Below are 23,065 nucleotides of genomic sequence, written 5' to 3' on the forward strand. Positions count from 1 at the left end.
TACTGGTCATCATCAGTAACTTCACCTCCATGGTCCTTTCACACCACATTGACTGGAGATTCTCCTTTGTTAGTCAACACTCACTCACACTCACAGACACACACAAACATACACTTACAACAAAAACACCCACGCACGCATGCACACACACACTTGAAACAAAAACACAAAGACGCGCGCACACACACACACGCAACATGAACACGCACACACACAAACACACACACACATACACACGCACACACACACACACTTCCTGATGACAGATCCGTGATCCTTGACCGTCTCTCTCTCCTCCACTAGAGGGAGATCTGCTCTGCTAAAGCCCCCTATGTACCCCAGAGCCTGAGAGAGACGGAGGGAGAGATGGAGGGAAGAGATGGAGGGAGAGATGGAGGGAGAGATGGAGGGAAGAGATGGAGGGAGAGATGGAGGGAGAGATGGAGGGAGAGATGGAGGGAAGAGATGGAGGGAAGAGATGGAGGGAAGAGATGGAGGGAGAGATGGAGGGGAAGAGATGGAGGGAGAGATGGAGGGAGAGATGGAGGGAAGAGATGGAGGGAAGAGATGGAGGGAGAGATGGAGGGAGAGATGGAGGAGGAGATGGAGGGAAGAGATGGAGGGAGAGATGGAGGGAAGAGATGGAGGGAAGAGATGGAGGGAAGAGATGGAGGGAGAGATGGAGGGAGAGATGGAGGGAAGAGATGGAGGGAGAGATGAAGGGAGAGACGGAGGGAGAGATGGAGGGAAGAGATGGAGGGAAGAGATGGAGGGAGAGATGGAGGGAGAGATGGAGGGAGAGACGGAGGGAGAGATGGAGGGAGAGATGGAGGGAGAGATGGAGGGAAGAGATGGAGGGAGAGATGGAGGGAGAGATGGATGGAGAGATGGAGGGAGAGATGGAGGGAGAGATGGAGGGAAGAGATGGAGGGAGAGATGGAGGGAAGAGATGGAGGGAAGAGATGGAGGGAGAGATGGAGGGAGAGATGGAGGGAAGAGATGGAGGGAGAGACGGAGGGAGAGATGGAGGGAAGAGATGGAGGGAGAGATGGAGGGAGAGATGGAGGGGAGAGATGGAGGGAAGAGATGGAGGGAGAGATGGAGGGAAGAGATGGAGGGAAGAGATGGAGGGAGAGATGGAGGGAGAGATGGAGGGAAGAGATGGAGGGAGAGACGGAGGGAGAGATGGAGGGAGAGATGGAGGGAAGGAGAGATGGAGGGAGAGATGGAGGGAAGAGATGGAGGGGAGAGATGGAGGGGAGAGATGGGAGGGAGAGAGATGGAGGGAGAGATGGAGGGAGAGATGGAGGAGAGGGGGGAGAGATGGAGGGAAGAGATGGAGGGAAGAGATGGAGGGAGAGATGGAGGGAGAGATGGAGGGAAGAGATGGAGGGAGAGACGGAGGGAGAGATGGAGGGAAGAGATGGAGGGAGAGATGGAGGGAGAGATGGAGGGAGAGATGGAGGGAAGAGATGGAGGGAGAGATGGAGGGAGAGATGGAGGGAGAGACGGAGGGAGAGATGGAGGGAGAGATGGAGGGAGAGATGAGGGAAGAGATGGAGGGGAGAGATGGAGGAAGAGATGGAGGGAGAGACGGAGGGAGAGATGGAGGGAGAGATGGAGGGAAGAGATGGAGGGAAGAGATGGAGGGAGAGATGGAGGGAGAGATGGAGGGAGAGATGGAGGGAAGAGATGGAGGGAAGAGATGGAGGGAAGAGATGGAGGGAGAGATGGAGGGAAGAGAAGGTGATGGGGGTCCGTTCCCAACCCGTCTAATGGTGAAGGTGATGGGGGTCCGTTCCCAACCCGTCTAATACCCAGCATTTCTAACTCAGAGTCTAAGGAATAGGAGAGAGATGGAGGGAAGAGAGGAGTCTTTCTGATATTAAGGAGAAAATGGTGGCATGATACTGAGGAGAAAATGGTGTCATGATATTGAGGAGAAAATGGTGTCATGATACTGAGGAGAAAATGGTGTCATGATATTGAGGAGAAAATGGTGTCGTGATACTGAGGAGAAAATGGTGTCATGATACTGAGGAGAAAATGGTGTCGTGATACTGAGGAGAAAATGGTGTCATGATACTGAGGAGAAAATGGTGTCGTGATACTGAGGAGAAAATGGCATCTCGTAATGAAGCAGTATCAGTGCTTATAAGGTAAATAGTTACATTATTTTGTAAATTTCGAGTACTTGAATTAGATGATAAGTAAATGAATACAAACCTTGAATTGAGTACTCGCGCCCATTCCGAGTTTCTGATTGGTTGTGGTGTATAACTGCCACAGCAACAGTGATTCTGATTGGTTTGTTGTGTATAACAAACACTACTACGGCTATTCTGATTGGCTGGTTAGAGGCTGACCTGTGTGAAGTCGTCCCGGGCCGTGGGGAGATCAGAGGTCAGGGCGGGGTCACTGTGGTGCGTCTCGGTCCACTGCCCCTCCACCGCCGTGTTCCGCTCCACACGGCTGACTTCGCGACCTTCAGCTGACTCCTCCCCCCACACTGGGTCAGACTCACGCTCAGAAAGCATCACCTGGAGGGGACAGGAAGGAAGGATTGCAATAACATAGAATACAACATGTAATTGATCTTGTGTGGCTCAATCCCACACATACTAAAATGTATACCCACACTACTGTAAGTGGCTAGACACAGGTACACATCGACACACACACATCCAGATAGACACAGGTACACACAGACACACACACATCCAGATAGACACAGGTACACACAGACACACACACATGCAGATAGACACAGGTACACACAGACACACACACATCCAGATAGACACAGGTACACACAGACACACATACATCCAGATAGACACAGGTACACACAGACACACACACATCCAGATAGACACAGGTACACACAGACACACATACATACATCCAGATAGACACAGGTACACACAGACACACACACATGCAGATAGACACAGGTACACACAGACACACATACATACAGATAGACACAGGTACACACAGACACACACACACACATGCAGACACACTGGCTATAACCAAATGATCATACTATTTCGTAGGCTTTTGGGGTAAGAGACAATAGACATTTCTCTAAATGTAGTTATCTTTTAACTGCCAGGATGTCATACTAATTTCAGCCTTTCCTGTACTATGAGCTCACTGCACACTATTGAGGAAGAGAACCGTTTTTTTTTTTTTTTTTGCCTTTCTGACAACCACAAAAGGGGCCGTGGTGTAATGCAGTGTTTCCCTACACTGGGGACCTAAAGGGGGTGCGTTCTAGAACTAACATGGTGGTCCTCTGTAGCTCAGCTGGTAGAGCACGGCGCTTGTAACGCCAAGGTAGTGGGTTCGATCCCCGGGACCACCCATACACAAAAATGTATGCACGCACGACTGTAAGTCGCTTTGGATAAAAGCGTCTGCTAAATGGCATATTATTATTATTATTATAACATACCCGGTTCTACGAATCAAAGGCTTGAGGAGTGTGTGATCAGGTGTGGGCAAAAAACCTCACGGAGCACCTCTTTGGGTCCCCAGGACTAGTGGTGGAAAAAGTACCCAACTGTCATACTTGAGAGAAAAGTAAAGATACCTTTAATAGAAAATGACTCAAGTAAAAGTGAAAGTCATCCAGTAAAATACTACTTGAGTAAAAGTCTAAAAGTATTTGGTTTTAAATATACTTAAGTATCAAAAGTAAAAGTAAATGTAAAAGTATAAATAAATAATAACTTATTTTCAGCAAACCAGACGGCACAATTTTCTTGTTTTTTTAAATCTACAGATAGCCAGGGGCACACTCCAACACTCAGACATCATTTACAAACGAAGCATGTGTTTAGTGAGTCCACCAGATGAGAGGCAGTAGGGATGACCAGGGATGTTCTCTTGATCAGTGCGTGAATTGGACCGTTTCCCTGTCCTGCTCAGCATTCTAAATGGAACCAGTACTTTTTTGGAGTAAAAAGTACATTATTTTCTTTAGGAATGTAGTAAAGTAAAAGTAAAAGTTGTCAAAAATATAAATAGTCAAGTAAAGTACAGATACCCCCCAAAAAACTACTTAAGTAGTACTTTAAAGTATTTTTACTTAAGTACTTTACACCACTGAGTCTAGGTGAATGGCAAGGCACTGGAGTGATGAACCGCCCTTGCTGTCTCTGCCTGGCCGGCTCCCCTCTCTCCAGTGGGATTCTCTGCCTCTGATCCTATTATAGGGGTCTGAGTCACTGGCTTACTAGTGCTCTTCCATGACGTCCCTAGGAGGGGTCCGTTACGTCGTGCCAGGCTTTTTTCACTATACTCGACATGACTGGGTGGAGTCATCTTCTGACGTCGTCTTCCTGTCCGGTCTTGCGCCCCCACGGTAAAGTACAGACACCCCCATAAAAACGTCTTAAGTAGTACTTTAAAGTATTTTTTACTTGAGTACTTTACACCACTGATGATATACTTTACACCACTGATGATATACTTTACACCACTGATTATATACTTTACACCACTGATTATATACTTTACACCACTGATGATATACTTTACACCACTGATTATATACTTTACACCACTGATTATATACTTTACACCACTGATGATATACTTTACACCACTGATTATATACTTTACACAACTGATTATATACTTTACACCACTGATTATATACTTTACACCACTGATTATATACTTTACACCACTGATGATATACTTTACACCACTGATTATATACTTTACACCACTGATGATATACTTTACACCACTGATTATATACTTTACACCACTACCTAGGACCAGGATTGGGAAACACTGATGTAATGAATGAATGACAGAACCAGACATTTTTCTTAATGTCCATGTATGATTACCTTTCTGAACACTGTGTGTCCATGTTCATCTGTGTACTGCTCCTCTGTCACAGTCTGAGGGGGGATGTCAGTCATCTCATCCGCCTGTAGAGGGAGACAGACACACGCAGTCAGCACCTGTCGTTACACGGATTCACCACAGGATGGCGCCGTCGTTTTCATGAGGGCACACAACTGGAAAACGTTTTTTTTTTTTTTTTATGTTTTGCAAGGGAAAATGAAAATGAGATTTTTTTTTTTCGTTTCAACACAGCAACCCAACCCAACACAGCATCTCAACACAGCATCCCAACACAGCATCCCAACACAGCATCTCAACACAGCATCCCGACACAGCATCCCAACACAGCATCCCAACACATGAACCCAACACAGGAACCCAACACAGCATCCCAACACAGGAACCCAACACAGGAACCCAACACAGCAAAACGAGACAAATATATTGTTATAGACAAGTAGGTAACGACTCAAGTGTGAAAAGTAAAAAATACACAAAATACACACATCATTGGGTCAGATATAAGAATTCTTGTCAGTCAGTACAAAATACACACATTGCATACTGGACTAAAAAAACACTGGATCAGACAGAGGTCTCCCATTCATCACAACAACAACAAAAAAGAGGAAAACTCATCATGCTGTTTGTTAAACAATCACAAAATAAGTTGAAAGCGTTCTCCTCAAACCACACTGAGACCCCGATTGGGGACACATCACTACATGCTGAGGCACCAAGCCGGACCACAAGTCCCCCAGGAGGGCTTCCTCTCTGTGGGGTTAGGCACCTGGTAGACAACCCTCCTCCGTATTACTCTGGTAGCCAGAAACTCCTCCTCATCAGAACTCATCTCACCCACCTCCACAGCTACCTCCTGGTTCGGGCAGCACAGGTGCATTGTGGGTCATGACATGCCATTGGATGGGTCTGAAAATCGCACCCTATTCCCTATATAGTGCACTACTTTTGAGGTCCCTATTTTCCATTGTCTCTTTGGGCCCTGGTCAGAATTAGTGCACTATATGGGGAATAGGGTGTGTATTTGGGATGCAGACATTTAGTTTTGTTGGTGAGCAAAGCAAGAGGGAAGTGTTGATGATGTCAAGGTAGTGCCTTCCTTAGTTTCCTTTATTTCAATGAAGTGGTTGAAGGAAGCTTTGAATGTTTTTTATTTATTTATTTTATTTATTTTTTAAACTAGAAGGTAGAACAAAACGTGCTGAAACCTGGAGCTTCATACCACTCCATATCACGCAAACCAACATAGTTAGAAAACTAGATTTTGATTGGATTTTGATTTTGAAAGCACAAATTGATAAAATACGAGGAAAGCATCAAGATGTGAAGCAGAAGGTAAGTGAAGCAGATGGAAAGGCAACCAGAACTGTAGGCATCAAGATGTGAAGCAGAGGGTAAGTGAAGCAGATGGAAAGGCAACCAGAACTATAGGCTCTAAAAATAAATAAAGACAGTAGAACACTCTCTATATAAAGACAGTAGAACACTCTCTATATAAAGACAGTAGAACACTCTCTACATAAAGACAGCAGAACACTCTATATAAAGACAGCAGAACACTCTCTACATAAAGACAGCAGAACACTCTCTACATAAAGACAGCAGAACACTCTCTATATAAAGACAGTAGAACACTCTCTATATAAAGACAGCATAACACTCTCTACATAAAGACAGTAGAACACTCTCTATATAAAGACAGCAGAACACTCTCTATATAAAGACAGCAGAACACTCTCTATATAAAGACAGTAGAACACTCTCTATATAAAGACAGTAGAACACTCTCTATATAAAGACAGTAGAACACTCTCTATATAAAGACAGCAGAACACTCTCTATATAAATACAGCAGAACACTCTCTATATAAAGACAGTAGAACACTCTCTATATAAAGACAGCAGAACACTCTCTATATAAAGACAGTAGAACACTCTCTACATAAAGACAGCAGAACACTCTCTATATAAAGACAGTAGAACACTCTCTATATAAAGACAGTAGAACACTCTCTACATAAAGACAGCAGAACACTCTATATAAAGACAGCAGAACACTCTCTACATAAAGACAGCAGAACACTCTCTATATAAAGACAGCAGAACACTCTCTATATAAAGACAGTAGAACACTCTCTATATAAAGACAGTAGAACACTCTCTATATAAAGACAGTAGAACACTCTCTATATAAAGACAGTAGAACACTCTCTATATAAAAACAAAAGTAGAACACTCTCTATATAAAGACAGTAGAACACTCTCTATATAAAGACAGCAGAACACTCTCTATATAAAGACAGCAGAACACTCTCTATATAAAGACAGCAGAACACTCTCTATATAAAGACAGTAGAACACTCTCTATATAAAGACAGTAGAACACTCTCTACATAAAGACAGCAGAACACTCTATATAAAGACAGCAGAACACTCTCTACATAAAGACAGCAGAACACTCTCTATATAAAGACAGCAGAACACTCTCTATATAAAGACAGTAGAACACTCTCTATATAAAGACAGTAGAACACTCTCTATATAAAGACAGTAGAACACTCTCTATATAAAGACAGTAGAACACTCTCTATATAAAGACAGCAGAACACTCTCTACATAAAGACAGCAGAACACTCTCTATATAAAGACAGTAGAACACTCTCTACATAAAGACAGTAGAACACTCTCTACATAAAGACAGTAGAACACTCTATACATAAAGACAGCAGAACACTCTCTATATAAAGACAGCAGAACACTCTCTACATAAAGACAGCAGAACACTCTCTACATAAAGACAGTAGAACACTCTCTACATAAAGACAGCAGAACACTCTCTATATAAAGACAGTAGAACACTCTCTATATAAAGACAGTAGAACACTCTCTATATAAAGACAGCAGAACACTCTCTACATAAAGACAGTAGAACACTCTCTACATAAAGACAGTAGAACACTCTCTATATAAAGACAGCAGAACACTCTCTATATAAAGACAGCAGAACACTCTCTACATAAAGACAGTAGAACACTCTCTACATAAAGCTCCCAGTCATTTATTGGGTAAACCACCACTGTTTGGACATCACTGTGCCTCTTCAGGGCAACAAGAACAACACAATGTAACTGTCACATCTACTCCCACTCCCCCTCTCCGGCGCTCGACGTCGCCGGTCTACTAACCACCGGTCCTGGCAACCCATCATTACGCACACCTGGCAACCCTCATTACGAACACCTGCGCCCCATCACTACCCTGATTACTCCCCCTTTATCTAGCACTCCCTAGCATCACTCTTCAGGCAGTATTGGTTATTTTTCCTTGTCAGATGTTTAGCTTGTTTTGTATCAGTCTACGTTCATTATTATTAAACTCACTAACTGCACCTGCTTCCTGACTCCCTGTGTCGACGTTACAGTAACTTGATGTAAAACAGCTACCCAGAAGACATCATCACGGGTTAGAGCAGGAGATAGGGTTTGAGCAGGAGATAGGGTTAGAGCAGGAGATAGGGTTAGAGCAGCGCAGCAGGAGATAGGGGTTAGAGCAGAGCTGGGTAAGAATGGCGGGAGGATTTTCTCAACAGTCATCTCACCCTGTCCAGGGAGTCATCATCATCTGCTGCTCTGCGAGGAGGAAGCTCCTGAGGAGCCTGGTAAAAGGCTGAGACAGGAGAGTGAGCCAGCTCTTCACTCTCTTCCTTAATGTCATCGGAGCATCCCGGAAGCGCCGTCGGCTTCTGGTACTTTCTCCCTGGGGCTCCTGAATGGGACGCTTGTCCTCGGGTTCGGCCGACCCCTGACCTTTCCCCCTTCTTCAGTTCGTCAGGTTCCGTCTCTGAGAAGTCTGAGACGCCCTGTTTGCAGTCAAAGTAAGTCTCCGGGTCAGAGTCTTCGTATAAGTGCATGGTGGTGCTGCCTCTAATTACTTCTGTGTAGGTTGGAGGCTTGGGTTTGTGGCTAGAGGAGGAGGATGTCTCAGTATACTTAGGAGGGAGGATGAACTCCATGAAGATTTCTTCATCGTGGGCTGATGCTGCAACCTCTGGACCGGGTTGGGCTGACACCATCTCTGCCCTGGGTTCTACTGGACCAGGTTGGGCTGACACCATCTCTGCCCTGGGTTCTACTGGACCAGGTTGGGCTGACACCATCTCTGCCCTGGGTTCTACTGGACCAGGTTGGGCTGACACCATCTCTGCCCTGGGTCCTACTGGACCGGGCTGGGAGACAGGGGACTTTACCTCAACAGGGGTGACTGGAGGACTGGACTCTTCCTCTACAGGGGTGACTGGATCCTCTGATGGTTGCTCACTTGTATTTGTCTCGAGGTCTTCAGAGAGCATGTTGAGGTACCTAGGACTCTGGTAGGGGCTCAACTCGTCGAAGCTGAAGTGCGCAGAGGCGGTGACAGTCTCTGGAGTCTGTGGGGTCACGTCAGAGAGCGACTGGGGCGACCGCTCATCGTATTCAAGGGTTTCAGGAGGAGTGCGATCCCTTAAATGTGACACAACTTCTGGGGTATTGCTCATGCATGGTTCATCTACCAATTGGCTTGGCTCAGTGGTTAATCCTCCAGATTCGCACAATACGTTGCTTTGTTCAATGGATGCCTTTTCGACTGCAGCTTGAATGCTTGATGTTTCTTTGAAGTTGGCATATTCTTCATCAACTGATTCATGAATTTGACTTTCCTCAAAGGTTTTCTGTTTGTCAGACACCTGCTTGAGGTTTGAATATTCTTCATCAACTGTCTCCTGGTCCTGCTGTGGGGGACTGATTTGATGTTCTTCTACAGTTGAAGGTTTGGTAAAAACAACTGATGATCTGCTGTCATATGCAGCTTCATCATGTTCCAGTGATCGGAACTCTTGAGTTGGAACGATTGATTCTGATGACAGTTCTAGAACTTTATGGCATGGTTCCGGTGATCGGAACTCTTGAGTTGGAACGATTGATTCTGATGACAGTTCTAGAACTTTATGGCATGGTTCTGGAGATTCCGATGTTCCGACGGATTCGATAGCGGCAGCGGGGCTAACCAGAGGCATGGAACCAGTGAGGTCCGATTCTTCTGCTCTGTGTGTTTGCAGGGACTCCAAGTGGCTCAACTGAACCGGATCAGCTGTAACTTGGTCAGGCTCTGGGAAGGTCTTGACTAGATCTACGGTCACTCCAAATACCTCTGGATCAGTTTCATGGGACAGGGAGCGATGGGTCAGCACCGAGGCCGCTGCACTTATTTCAGCTGGCTCTCCTGTGATCTGAACAGGGGATGAGATCTCTTCCTCACCCTCAGTGGGATTTCCGTCTGATTCAGGCAAGAGTTCCTCAAACTCAACATAAGGTTGTCGATCTACAGGACCCCCTTTGCTGGATTTCGAAAGAGGTGAGTCCAGTGGTTCCGGAGTTTCTGGTCGGAGTTCCGGTTTGATGTCTTCCAATTCCGACAGCAGCTGATCAAGCTGGGCGTGTGCCCCTGACTCCGGGGGTGCTCGTGGATTGCTCGCTGACGATCCTGCTTCGTCACCTTGGCTGTCTTCTGAGGTGTGGCTGAGAATGTCTGGTGACACTGGACTAGTTTCAGAAGAAGAGGACTCCTTGTTCAGTTTCAATGGTTTTTCTGCACTTTCTGGCAATACCCTCATCTTCTCAGTGGGCATTGTCATTTCAGGGGATAACGGACTGAATTCAAAGGCATTCGGAATCTGGAGATCTTGTGTCCCAGATTGGGTTTCGGACATGAGTGTTTTGTTTGAGATAGGTCTATTAGTATACGGTTGGTCCAGCTCTGATACATGTTTGGGTTCTGAAAGATTCTCCATGGAGGATCCTGCTGAAACCTGGATGGGGAATGATGGAATGGGAAAAACAAATTATAAAATGGAGTTTGTGACGAAGTTAGGGGTTGCAAAATTCCGGTAACTTTCCCAAAATTCCCAGATGTTCTAGAAATCCCGGGTTGGAAGAATTCCAAGAATCATCCAAGAATCCTCCAACCACGATTTCTGGAAAAACCTGGGAATTTTGGGGAAAGTTACTGGAATTTATCAACCTCAATGATTAATGATTAATATTGTTGAGGAAACTATAGTATGGACAAAGGAGCAATACAGTGCATGCAGCAACATGGTCCCATACATCATGACAATGTATTTCAAATGAACATTCGAATTAATTAATGAAATTACCAAAAAATATGAGCCAAACCAATAAACCTATAGTATTGTCACACCCTACTTCTAATAGTAGTACAAAGCATAGAAGCAGTTCAGAAGTACTCATTTGATTAAGACACATATAACTCCTTATATCAAAATGCGATGGGTACATTTCTTATAGAAATTCTCCTAAAGCCTTCTCTCTAAGACAACATTCTCTGAAATGCAGTAATACCACAGTAGGAAATACACAGTCAAGGCAATCAACTGTCAACCCTACTAAGCTCCAAGGCGATCAACTGTCAACCCTACGTAGCTCCAAGGCAATCAACTGTCAACCCTACTAAGCTCCAAGGCAATCAACTGTCAACCCTACTAAGCTCCAAGGCAATCAACTGTCAACCCTACTAAGCTCCAAGGCAAATAAACTGTTAACCCTACTAAGCTCCAAGGCAATCAGCTGTCAACCCTACTAAGCTCCAAGGCAATCAACTGTCAACCCTACTAAGCTCCAAGGCAATCAACTGTCAACCTTACTAAGCTCCAAGGCAATCAACTGTCAACCCTACTAAGCTCCAAGGCAAACAACTGTCAACCCTACTAAGCTCCAAGGCAATTAACTGTCAACCCAATTAAGCTCCAAGGCAATCAACTGTCAACCCTACTAAGCTCCAAGGCAACAACTGTCAACCCTACTAAGCTCCAAGGCAATCAACTGTCAACCCTACTAAGCTCCAAGGCAATCATCTGTCAACCCTACTAAGCTCCAAGGCAATCTACTGTTAACCCTATTAAGCTCCAAGGCAATCAGCTGTCAACCCTACTAAGCTCCAAGGTGATCAACTGTCAACCCTACGTAGCTCCAAGGCAATCAACTGTCAACCCTACTAAGCTCCAAGGCAATCAACTGTCAACCCTACTAAGCTCCAAGGCAATCAACTGTCAACCCTACTAAGCTCCAAGGCAAATAAACTGTTAACCCTACTAAGCTCCAAGGCAATCAGCTGTCAACCCTACTAAGCTCCAAGGCAATCAACTGTCAACCCTACTAAGCTCCAAGGCAATCAACTGTCAACCTTACTAAGCTCCAAGGCAATCAACTGTCAACCCTACTAAGCTCCAAGGCAAACAACTGTCAACCCTACTAAGCTCCAAGGCAATTAACTGTCAACCCAATTAAGCTCCAAGGCAATCAACTGTCAACCCTACTAAGCTCCAAGGCAACAACTGTCAACCCTACTAAGCTCCAAGGCAATCAACTGTCAACCCTACTAAGCTCCAAGGCAATCATCTGTCAACCCTACTAAGCTCCAAGGCAATCTACTGTTAACCCTACTAAGCTCCAAGGCAATCAGCTGTCAACCCTACTAAGCTCCAAGACAATCAACTGTCAACCCTACTAAGCTCCAAGGCAATCAACTGTCAACCTTACTAAGCTCCAAGGCAATCAACTGTCAACCCCACTAAACTCCAAGGCAATCAACTGTCAACCTTACTAAGCTCCAAGGCAATCAACGGTCAACCCTACTAAGCTCCAAGGCAATCAGCTGTCAACCCTACTAAGCTCCAAGGCAATCAACTGTCAACCCTACGTAGCTCCAAGGCAATCAACTGTCAACCCCACTAAATTCCAAGGCAATCAACTGTCAACCTTACGAAGCTCCAAGGCAATCAACTGTCAACCCTACTAAGCTCCAAGGCAATCAGCTGTCAACCCTACTAAGCTCCAAGGTAATCAACTGTCAACCCTACTAAGCTCCAAGGAAATCAACTGTCAACCTTACTAAGCTCCAAGGCAATCAACTGTCAACCCTACTAAGCTCCAAGGCAATCAGCTGTCAACCCTACTAAGCTCCAAGAAATCAGCTGTCAACCCTACTAAGCCCCAAGGCAATCAACTGTCAACCCTACTAAGCTCCAAGGCAATTAACTGTCAACCCTACTAAGCTCCAAGGCAATCTGCTGTCAACCCTACTAAGCTCCAAGGCAATCAGCTGTCAACCCTACTAAGCTCCAAGGCAATCAACTGTCAACCTTACTAAGCTCCAAGGCAATCAACTGTCAACCCTACTAAGCTCCAAGGCAATCAGCTGTCAACCCTGCTAAGCTCCAAGAAATCAGCTGTCAACCCTACTAAGCCCCAAGGCAATCAACTGTCAACCCTACTAAGCTCCAAGGCAATCAACTGTCAACCCTACTAAGCTCCAAGGCAATCAACTGTCAACCCTGCTAAGCTCCAAGGCAATCTTTCAATGTAAGACATGACTTCTGTCGTTTTTTTCTGTGTGAAGAAATGCACCATCATGCAGAGTCCCAGTCCATCTCTGAGGGTATGTCCCAAATGGCACCCTATTCCCTTGGCAATGCACGGCTTTTAACCAGGGCCTGCACATCTCTGGTCAAAAGTAGTGCACTACAGAGGGAATAAAGTTACATTTGGGAATTTGTCCCATAACCTCTATCTAGTCAGCTACTTTAATCTTGAGGACACACACCATGTGACAGAAAGAAAAGTACACGGTGTTGAGACTAAAACGTGTCTCACCACCGTTCATTAGTTGCCCTTTCTGAGACACTTCCTGCATTGCTGACGCAAACATGCCTCAGCAGGAGTGTCAAGCTTCTGCGGCTATGCGTCAAAACACATTAGTGAAAGCTTGAGACCCTAGGGTCTCTACACGACGCATGCGAACTACGCACTACGCACTTCCAGCCTTATTGTTTTTTTAGAAAGCGTCACTGCATTCCCCTGCTGATGGAGAACGCGTGTGGTCTTACCGACGCCGCAGAAACTCTGCTGTCCTCTTTTCTCATCGCCTTTCTTTTCAGGTGCTTGCTTGTCTCCTCTATCTCGGGTTGCACTTCACTTCCTTTCAACGTAGGGACATTACTGTGTTCTTTTCTTTGGATTGACTTACGACTTGCTTGAGGTCTTTGGTGGTGAACCGCCTCCTCCAGCCCGACAGCAGCAACAGGAGACCCCAGATTTTGTTCGTCAGATGGCATGTGACTCGACTGAGAGGACGCTTGGTGAGGTCTGTGAGTCTCTACATCATCTAATCGATCTAAATCTACATCATCTACAGGTTCTCTGTGGCTGTCTGGGGAGGAGGCCCTACAAAAAAACACTTCTACTGCTCGGTGGGTTTGGTAAACTACTGGGGAAACTAACCTAAAAGGGGCCCATGTTAATTCCGGGGGTTGTTTTAAGCGTGCTCTTTCAACTCTCATTTCAGGTTCATGTTCAGTGGAAACCTGGTCTGTTGGAGGATAATGTTGACCGTCACCCTGAGTTAAAACAGTATCTGTGTCGGAACGGATGGAGTCAGGAGAAAAGGCTCTGGTCTCACAGAGCAAGTCCTCCAGACCAAACTCATCCCAGTCTGATATCACAGATTCAGGTGTCGAACACCTCTGTCCCGCTGACACGGTAAAAACAGACAAACCAGGTCCATATTGGGGGACAGGTGAGTCAGGAGAGAGGGGCCTGTACTCCTCTTGTGATGCAACAGATTCAGGGGAGGATGGTCTTAGATCTAATTCTGAAAACCAGTCCTCTAAAAATGACAGGCTCTCTTCTGATGTTGAATCCGGGTCTTGGCTCATATCTTTGTCTGACTCATCTACTAATCTCGTTCCATCTTCTGATATTAATGACTCGGGTGAATCTGCTCTTTCTTCAGCAAACAATTCCTCAAGACAGAACTCAGAGAATTCAATACCTGAAGTTACTGATTGAGGTGACGAAGATCGATCACCAGTGGGAGCCAAATAATAATTGCAACATTGAGGCATGAAGTGGGGAACTGGAGAGTCAGGAGAGAGAGGCCTGTACTCATCAAATGATGCAACAGATTCAGGTGAAGATGGCCTCATGTCAGTAAATAAGTGGTTAAGATATAAAAGGATTCCATCCCTGTCTGAACCGAGTGACTCAGGAGAAAGAGGTCTGTACTCAGGAAGGTACGACAACTGGATGAACTCCCATTCAGCTAAGACGGGGGAAGGGGTTCTGATTTCTGTCTCTACTGGCTGGGATATTGGCAAATGAGGTTCCTGCAAAGTTTCTGTGACTGTCTGGTCAGTGACATGAGGGACTGTTAGTAAGGATCCCTTTAGTACAGTCTCCTCATCTTCTGGAGTAGCAGAATGACAAGGTGAGGCTGGTTCTTCAACACTAACTGGCCTCAAGTCTTCACCAGATTGCTGCGGTTGATCCAGGACTTTTCTAACAAGTCTTTCTCCTGCATATTCAAAAACACCTGTCATAGTGAAATAGGTTTCACCTTTGTATGCTGGATCTAATGTATGGGCCATTAGCGTGGAAGGAACTGCCTTATAAACAAGTCTATATTCTAGAGTTGATGTTTTTCTACCAGAGAATTCATAAATAGGCTGCGATTCAGAATCATCCATTTCTGTGGATGAGCTTGTTTCTGCAGCATCTAACTCATCTATTGATGTCATTGGGTCTACAGAGGATGGCTGTAACTCGGAAAGCCAGTACTGAATGAAGGAATGAGCGTACTCGTCTTCTGTTTTTGACGATTCTGCTGATAGAGGACTGGATTTGGTCAGTGTCTCATCGACCTGTTCATATTCACCTTCTGAATTAAAGGAATCAGGAGAATCTGCTCTGCCCTCAGCAAACAATTCATCGAGACAGAACTCAGAGAATTCAATATCTGATGTTACTGATTCAGGTGATGAAGACCTATCAGCAGGGAAAACCAAATAATAATCACAATATTGATGTAAGAACTGGGGAATTGGAGAGTCAGGAGAAAGGGGTCTATACTTATCAAACAATGTTACAGATTCCGGTGACGATGGTCTAGACTCTGCAAACAAGAGCTCAAGGAATGTATGGTCATCTTCTGAAGTTATTGATTCTGGTGAAAGAGATCTGTAATTCATGACACCTTTTTCAACTGTCTTAAACTCACCCTCGGACATAAAGGAATCAGGAGAATCTGGTCTGTCCTCACCAAATAGTTCCTTGAGGCAAAGTTCTGAGTACTCAATATCTGAAGTTACTGATTCAGGTGATGAAGACCTATCACCAGGGAATACCAAGTAATAATCACAACATTGATGTAAGGACTGGGGAATTGGAGAGTCAGGAGAGAGAGGCCTATCCTCATCAAGCGATGTTACAGATTCAGGAGAATATGGTCTAGACTCTGAAAACAAGAGGTCAAGGAAGGTATAATCATCTTCTGAAGTTACTGATTTTGGTGACAGGGGTCTGAGCTTCATAAAAAATTGTTCAATTGATTCTTTGAATTCACTATCAGCCAAAAAGGAATCAGGAGAATCTGGTCTATGTTCAGGAATCAGTTCATTGAGATATGATCCACAGTATTCAATGTCTGACATTACTGACAGAGGTGATTGAGACCTATCACCAGGGAGTTCCAAGTAATAATCACAACATTGATGTAAGAACTGGGGAATAGGAGAGTCAGGAGAGAGAGGCCTATACTCATCAAGTGATGCAATAGAGTTTGGCCTTAACTCTAACTCAGTAGACCAATCATTCAAAAACGACTGAATCTCTTCTGACGTTATTGATTCTGGTGTGATCGGCCTGCCCAGGACAATCTCTCTAACCTGTCTGTCTCCTGCACATTCAAAAACACCTGATTTATTCAAGAACGTTTCACCTTTGTACGCTGGGTCAAATGTTTGGGCCATTAGCTTGGAAGGAACTGGAGTCAACGTTTTTCCTTCAGAGAATTCATAAATAGGCTGAGCTTCGGAATCATCAATTTCTGTGGATGAGCTTGTTTCTGCAGCATCTAACTCATCTAGTGATGTCATGGGTTCTTCAGAGGATGGCTGTAACTCATCTAGTGATGTCATTGGGCCTGCAGAGGATGGCTGTAACTCATCTAGTGATGTCATGGGTTCTTCAGAGGATGGCTGTAACTCATCTAGTGATGTCATGGGGTCTACAGAGGATGGCTGTAACTCATCTAGTGATGTCATGGGGTCTACAGAGGATGGCTGTAACTCATCTAGTGATGTCATTGGGCCTGCAGAGGATGGCTGTAACTCGGAAAGCCAGTACTGAATGAAAGAATGAGCGTACTCATCTTCTGTTTTTGACGATTCTGCTGATAGAGGACCGGATTTGGTCAGTGTCTCATCGACCTGTTCATATTCACCTTCTGAATTAAAGGAATCAGGAGAATCTGCTCTGTCCTCAGCAAACGATTCCTCAAGACATAATCCGAACAATTCAATGTCTGATGTAACTGAATATAGGGAAGATCTACGCTCTGCAGTCGTGATAACATCTAGGATTCTAGGTCCGTAGTGGGGAACTGGAGAGTCAGGAGAGAGAGGCCAGTATTCATTCGCTGACGCAACAGATTCAGGTGAAGACGGCCTCATGTCAGTAAAGAAGTGGTCAATATATAAAAGGATTCCATCACTGTCTGAACCGAGTGACTCAGGAGAAAGAGGTCTGTACTCAGGAAGGGACGACAACTGGACAAACTCCCATTCAGCTAAAACGGGGGAAGGGGTTCTGATTTCTGTCTCTACTGGCTGGGATATTGGCAAATGAGGTTCATGGAAAGTTTCTGTGACTGTCTGGTCAGTGATGTTAGAGTGTTTTAGTGAGGAGATATCTTGTTCTGTCACCTCAACTGCTGATGTTTCAGAGACACTAGGCATGCCACGGTTGGATTCGCTAAAATGAACTGGCCTGAAATCACCACAAAGTTCCCTCTGACAGTCAAGTGCCTGTCTAACCTTCTGTCTATGTTCGGAATGTTCGGAAACACCATTCTTACTGTAGCAGGTTTCACCTTCGTACGCTGGGTCATACATATGGGACATTCGTTTGATGGGAACTGCCTTGTAAACTAGTCTATATTCTGGAGACGCGGGCCGCACTTCAGGCAGGGATGAAAATTCATCTGTGTCAGTTGATAAGCCTGTTTGTACAGCTTTAGACACCATGAACTGTGGTATGATAGCCCAATGTACAGCTGGGATCTCTTCTGGAGGACCTGCATCATCATCCCACTCTGATGTTTTAGGAAGACTACCATCATCATCATCATCATGATCACCGCCCTCTGACCAGATGGAAATAGGTGAATTTGGTCTGTCCTCTGTAAATAATTCCTCAAGGGAAGATCCAGAGTACTCAAGATCTGAACTGACTGATTCAGGAGACGAAGCACTATCAGCAGTGAACAGCAAATAATAACCACAGTATTGAGGTCTGAAATCAGGAACAGGTGAGTCAGGAGAGAGAGGCCTGTACTCATCAAATGATGCAACAGACTCTGGAGAGGATGGTCTAGACTCTGATAACAAGAGCTCAAAGAAGGTAACGTCCCCTTCTGAAGTTATTGATTCTGGTGACAGAGATCTTTGAGATATTACACCCAATTCAACTGACTCAACAGACTCACTCTCAGACATACAGGAATCAGGAGAATATGCTCTGTTTTCAGCAAATAATTCCTTGAGGGTAAATCCAGAGAATTCAATGTCCGAGGTGACTGATTGTGGTGACGAAGATCTATCTTCTGTGAATAGCAAATAATAATCACAACAATGTGGTCTGAAATCGGGAACTGGGGAGTCTGGAGAGAGGGGCCTGTACTCATCAAATGATGCAACAGAATCTGGAGAGGATGGTCTAGACTCTGATAACAAGAGCTCAAGGAAGGAATAGTCATCTTCTGAAGTTATTGATTCTGGTGACAGAGATCTTTGAGATATTACACCCAATTCAACTGACTCAACAGACTCACTCTCAGACATACAGGAATCAGGAGAATATGCTCTGTTTTCAGCAAATAATTCCTTGAGGGTAAATCCAGAGAATTCAATGTCCGAGGTGACTGATTGTGGTGACGAAGATCTATCTTCTGTGAATAGCAAATAATAATCACAACAATGTGGTCTGAAATCGGGAACTGGGGAGTCTGGAGAGAGGGGCCTGTACTCATCAAATGATGCAACAGAATCTGGAGAGGATGGTCTAGACTCTGATAACAAGAGCTCAAGGAAGGAATAGTCATCTTCTGAAGTTATTGATTCTGGTGACAGAGATCTTTGAGATATTACACCCAATTCAACTGACTCAACAGACTCACTCTCAGACATACAGGAATCAGGAGAATATGCTCTGTTTTCAGCAAATAATTCCTTGAGGGTAAATCCAGAGAATTCAATGTCCGAGGTGACTGATTCAGGTGATGAACATCTACTTCCAGTGAAAGCCAAATAATAATCACAACAATAAGGCATGAAGTGAGGAACTGGAGAATCAGGAGAGAGGGGTCTGTACTCATCAAATGATGCAACAGATTCTGGAGAGGATGGTCTAGACTCTGATAACAAGAGCTCAAGGAAGGAATAATCATCTTCTGAAGTTACTGATTCTGGTGACAAGGGTCTGAGTTTCATGACACCTTTTTCAACTGACTCAACAAATTCACTCTCTGATATAAATGACTCAGGTGAATCTGGTCTCTCTTCATTGAATAATTCCTCAAGATAGAAGCCAGATCCTTCAATGTCTGAAGTTACTGAAATAGGTGACGGAGATCTGCTAAGGAATGACATTGACAACTCAATTATTGTGGGTCTAAATTGTGGGATTGGGGAATCAGGAGATAGAGATCGATATTCGTCAGTTGAAGTGATAGAATGAGGTGAGGATGGTCTAGACTCTGCAAACAATAGCTCAAGGAAGGTATAATCATCTTCTGAAGTTATTGATTCTGGTGACAAGGGTCTGAATTTCATTAGACCTCCTTCAACTGACTCAACAATTTCACTCTCTGATATTAATGATTCAGGTGAATCTGCTCTTTCTTCAGCAAACAGTCCTTCAAGACAGAACTCAGAGAATTCAATACCTGAAGATACTGATTCTGGTGATGAACATCTACTTCCAGTGAAAGCCAAATCATAATTGCAACAATGAGGCATGAAGTGAGGAACTGGAGAATCAGGAGAGAGAGGCCTGTACTCATCAAATGATGCAACAGACTCTGGAGAGGATGGTCTATACTCTGATAACAAGAGCTCAAGGAAGGAATAATCATCTTCTGAAGTTATTGATTCTGGTGACAGAGATCTTTGAGATATTAGACCCAATTCAACTGACTCAACAGACTCACTCTCAGACATAGAGGAATCAGGAGAATATGCTCTGTTTTCAGCAAATAATTCCTTAAGGCTAAATCCAGAGAATTCAATGTCTGAGGTGACTGATTGTGGTGACGAAGATCTATCTTCTGTGAATAGCAGATAATAATCACAACAATGTGGTCTGAAATCGGGAACTGGGGAGTCAGGAGAGAGGGGCCTGTACTCATCAAATGATGCAACAAACTCTGGAGAGGATGGTCTAGACTCTGATAACAAGAGCTCAAGGAAGGAATAATCATCGTCTGAAGTTATTGATTCTGGTGAGAGTGGTCTATGCTCAGATACGCTACTTTGAACTGTCACTATCAATTCACTATCTGACTGGGAACCTGGTCTGTACAAACCATGATATTCAATGTCTGAAGTTACAGACTGAGGTGACACAGAACTACTCACATTGTACACCAAATAATAATCACAATGTCCAGGTCTGAATTGTGAAGCAGGTGAGTCAGGAGAAAGAGGCCTATGATCATCAAATGTTGTTACAGATTCAGGTATCGGAGAAATCCTCCCACTGTATAACAAATAATAATCACAATGTCCAGGTCTGAATTGTGAAACACTGTCTGAAAAGACTGACTCGGGAGATAAAGGTTTGACTTCAGATATATCTTGATGTTTCAAAATGTCTTCCTCTACCTCATCCAGAGAATTAGCTGGCTCCTGCTTTACTGGCATCAGTACAGTGACTGGTAATAACGACCAAAACTTCTCATCCCTCAAGTCAAGCTGTATAAATGCTTTCTTAGCTGCAACTGGCAATGTGGTTTGAGCCTCAACAGAGCCTTCTTTTGCCATAGTTGTGGTAGATACTAATATCTCTGGTTTGGTGTCTCGGTGCTCAGATTCAGACTGGACTAAGGCAGGTGAGATTAATTTGTTAACAGATGTTTCAGATTGAGTAGAGTGAGGGAGAGGATCAGAAACTGATGAAGCTGATTCATGCAAGAGCGGAACAAGTCCTGCTTCCAACTGATCCAGAAATTCATTATCTGAATATATCGATTCAGGAGAATCTGCTCTGTCCTCAGCAAAAAATTCCTTAAGGTAAAGTCCTGAGAACTCAATATCTGAAGATACTGATTCTGGTGACGAAGATCTATCTTCTGTGAATAGCAAATAATAATCACAACAATGTGGTCTGAAATCGGGAACTGGAGAGTCAGGGGAGAGAGGCCTGTACTCTTCAAATGATGCAACAGACTCTGGAGAGGATGGTCTAGACTCTGATAACAAGAGCTCAAGGAAGGAATAATCATCTTCTGAAGTTACTGATTCTGGTGACAAGGGTCTGAGTTTCATGACACCTTTTTCAACTGACTCAACAAATTCACTCTCTGATATAAATGATTCAGGTGAATCTGGTCTCTCTTCATTGAATAATTCCTTAAGATAGAAGCCAGATCCTTCAATGTCTGAAGTTACTGAAATAGGTGATGGAGATCTGCTAAGGAATGACATTGACAACTCAATTATTGTGGGTCTAAATTGTGGGATTGGGGAATCAGGAGATAGAGATCGATATTCGTCAGTTGATGTGATAGAATGAGGTGAAGATGGTCTAGACTCTGATAACAAGAGCTCAAGGAAGGTATAATCATTTTCTGAAGTTATTGATTCTGGTGACAAGGGTCTGAATTTCATTAGACCTCTTTCAACTGACTGAACAATTTCACTCTCTGATATAAATGATTCAGGTGAATCTGCTCTTTCTTCAGCAAACAGTTCCTCAAGACAGAACTCTGAGAATTCAATACCTGAAGATACTGATTCAGGTGATGAACATCTTCTTCCAGTGAAAGCCAAATAATAATCACAACATTCAGGCATGAAGTGAGGAGCTGGAGAATCAGGAGAGAGGGGCCTGTACTCATCAAATGATGCAACAGACTCTGGAGAGGATGGTCTAGACTCTGATAACAAGAGCTCAAAGAAGGTAACGTCCCCTTCTGAAGTTATTGATTCTGGTGACAGAGTTCTTTGAGATATTACACCCAATTCAACTGACTCAACAGACTCACTCTCAGACATACAGGAATCAGGAGAATATGCTCTGTTTTCAGCAAATAATTCCTTGAGGCTAAATCCAGAGAATTCAATGTCTGAGGTGACTGATTGTGGTGATGAAGATCTATCTTCTGTGAATAGCAGATAATAATCACAACAATGTGGTCTGGAATCGGGAACTGCGGAGTCTGGAGAGAGGGGCCTGTACTCATCAAAAGATGCAACAGACTCTGGAGAGGATAGTCTAGACTCTGATAACAAGAGCTCAAGGAAGGAATAATCATCTTCTGAAGTTACTGATTCTGGTGACAAGGGTCTGAGTTGCATGACACCTCTTTCAACTGACTCAACAATTTCACTCTCTGATATTAATGATTCAGGTGAATCTACTCTTTCTTCAGCAAACAGTTCCTCAAGACAGAACTCTGAGAATTCAATACCTGAAGATACTGATTCAGGTGATGAACATCTACTTCCAGTGAAAGCCAAATCATAATTGCAACAATGAGGCATGAAGTGAGGAACTGGAGAATCAGGAGAGAGAGGCCTGTACTCATCAAATGATGCAACAGACTCTGGAGAGGATGGTCTAGACTCTGACCACAAGAGCTCAAGGAAGGAATAATTATCTTCTGAAGTTATTGATTCTGGTGAGAGTTGTCTATGCTCAGATACGCTACTTTGAACTGTCACTATCAATTCACTATCTGACTGGGAACCTGGTCTGTACAAACCATGATATTCAATGTCTGAAGTTACAGACTGAGGTGACACAGAACTACTCACATTGTACACCAAATAATAATTACAATGTCC

The 23,065-nt window shown here is 44.1% G+C and overlaps 1 protein-coding gene across 1 annotated transcript in view; it reads right to left on the minus strand.

Moving 5' to 3' along the window:
- LOC121566247 (ankyrin-2-like) overlaps positions 1–23,065 on the minus strand; it is a 73,622-nt gene that overhangs the window by 1,677 nt on the left and 48,880 nt on the right. Inside the window, exons 19-21 of the mRNA XM_045218321.1 lie at positions 8,489–10,735; positions 4,869–4,952; positions 2,367–2,540 (exon numbers count right to left, since the gene is read on the minus strand). Of these exons, the coding sequence (XP_045074256.1) occupies positions 2,367–2,540; positions 4,869–4,952; positions 8,489–10,735 (2,505 nt within the window). The remainder of the gene's footprint in view (positions 1–2,366; positions 2,541–4,868; positions 4,953–8,488; positions 10,736–23,065) is intronic.

Source organism: Coregonus clupeaformis, unplaced genomic scaffold (assembly GCF_020615455.1).
Source record: "Coregonus clupeaformis isolate EN_2021a unplaced genomic scaffold, ASM2061545v1 scaf1499, whole genome shotgun sequence".
In the NCBI taxonomy this organism is placed as follows: Eukaryota; Metazoa; Chordata; class Actinopteri; order Salmoniformes; family Salmonidae; genus Coregonus; species Coregonus clupeaformis.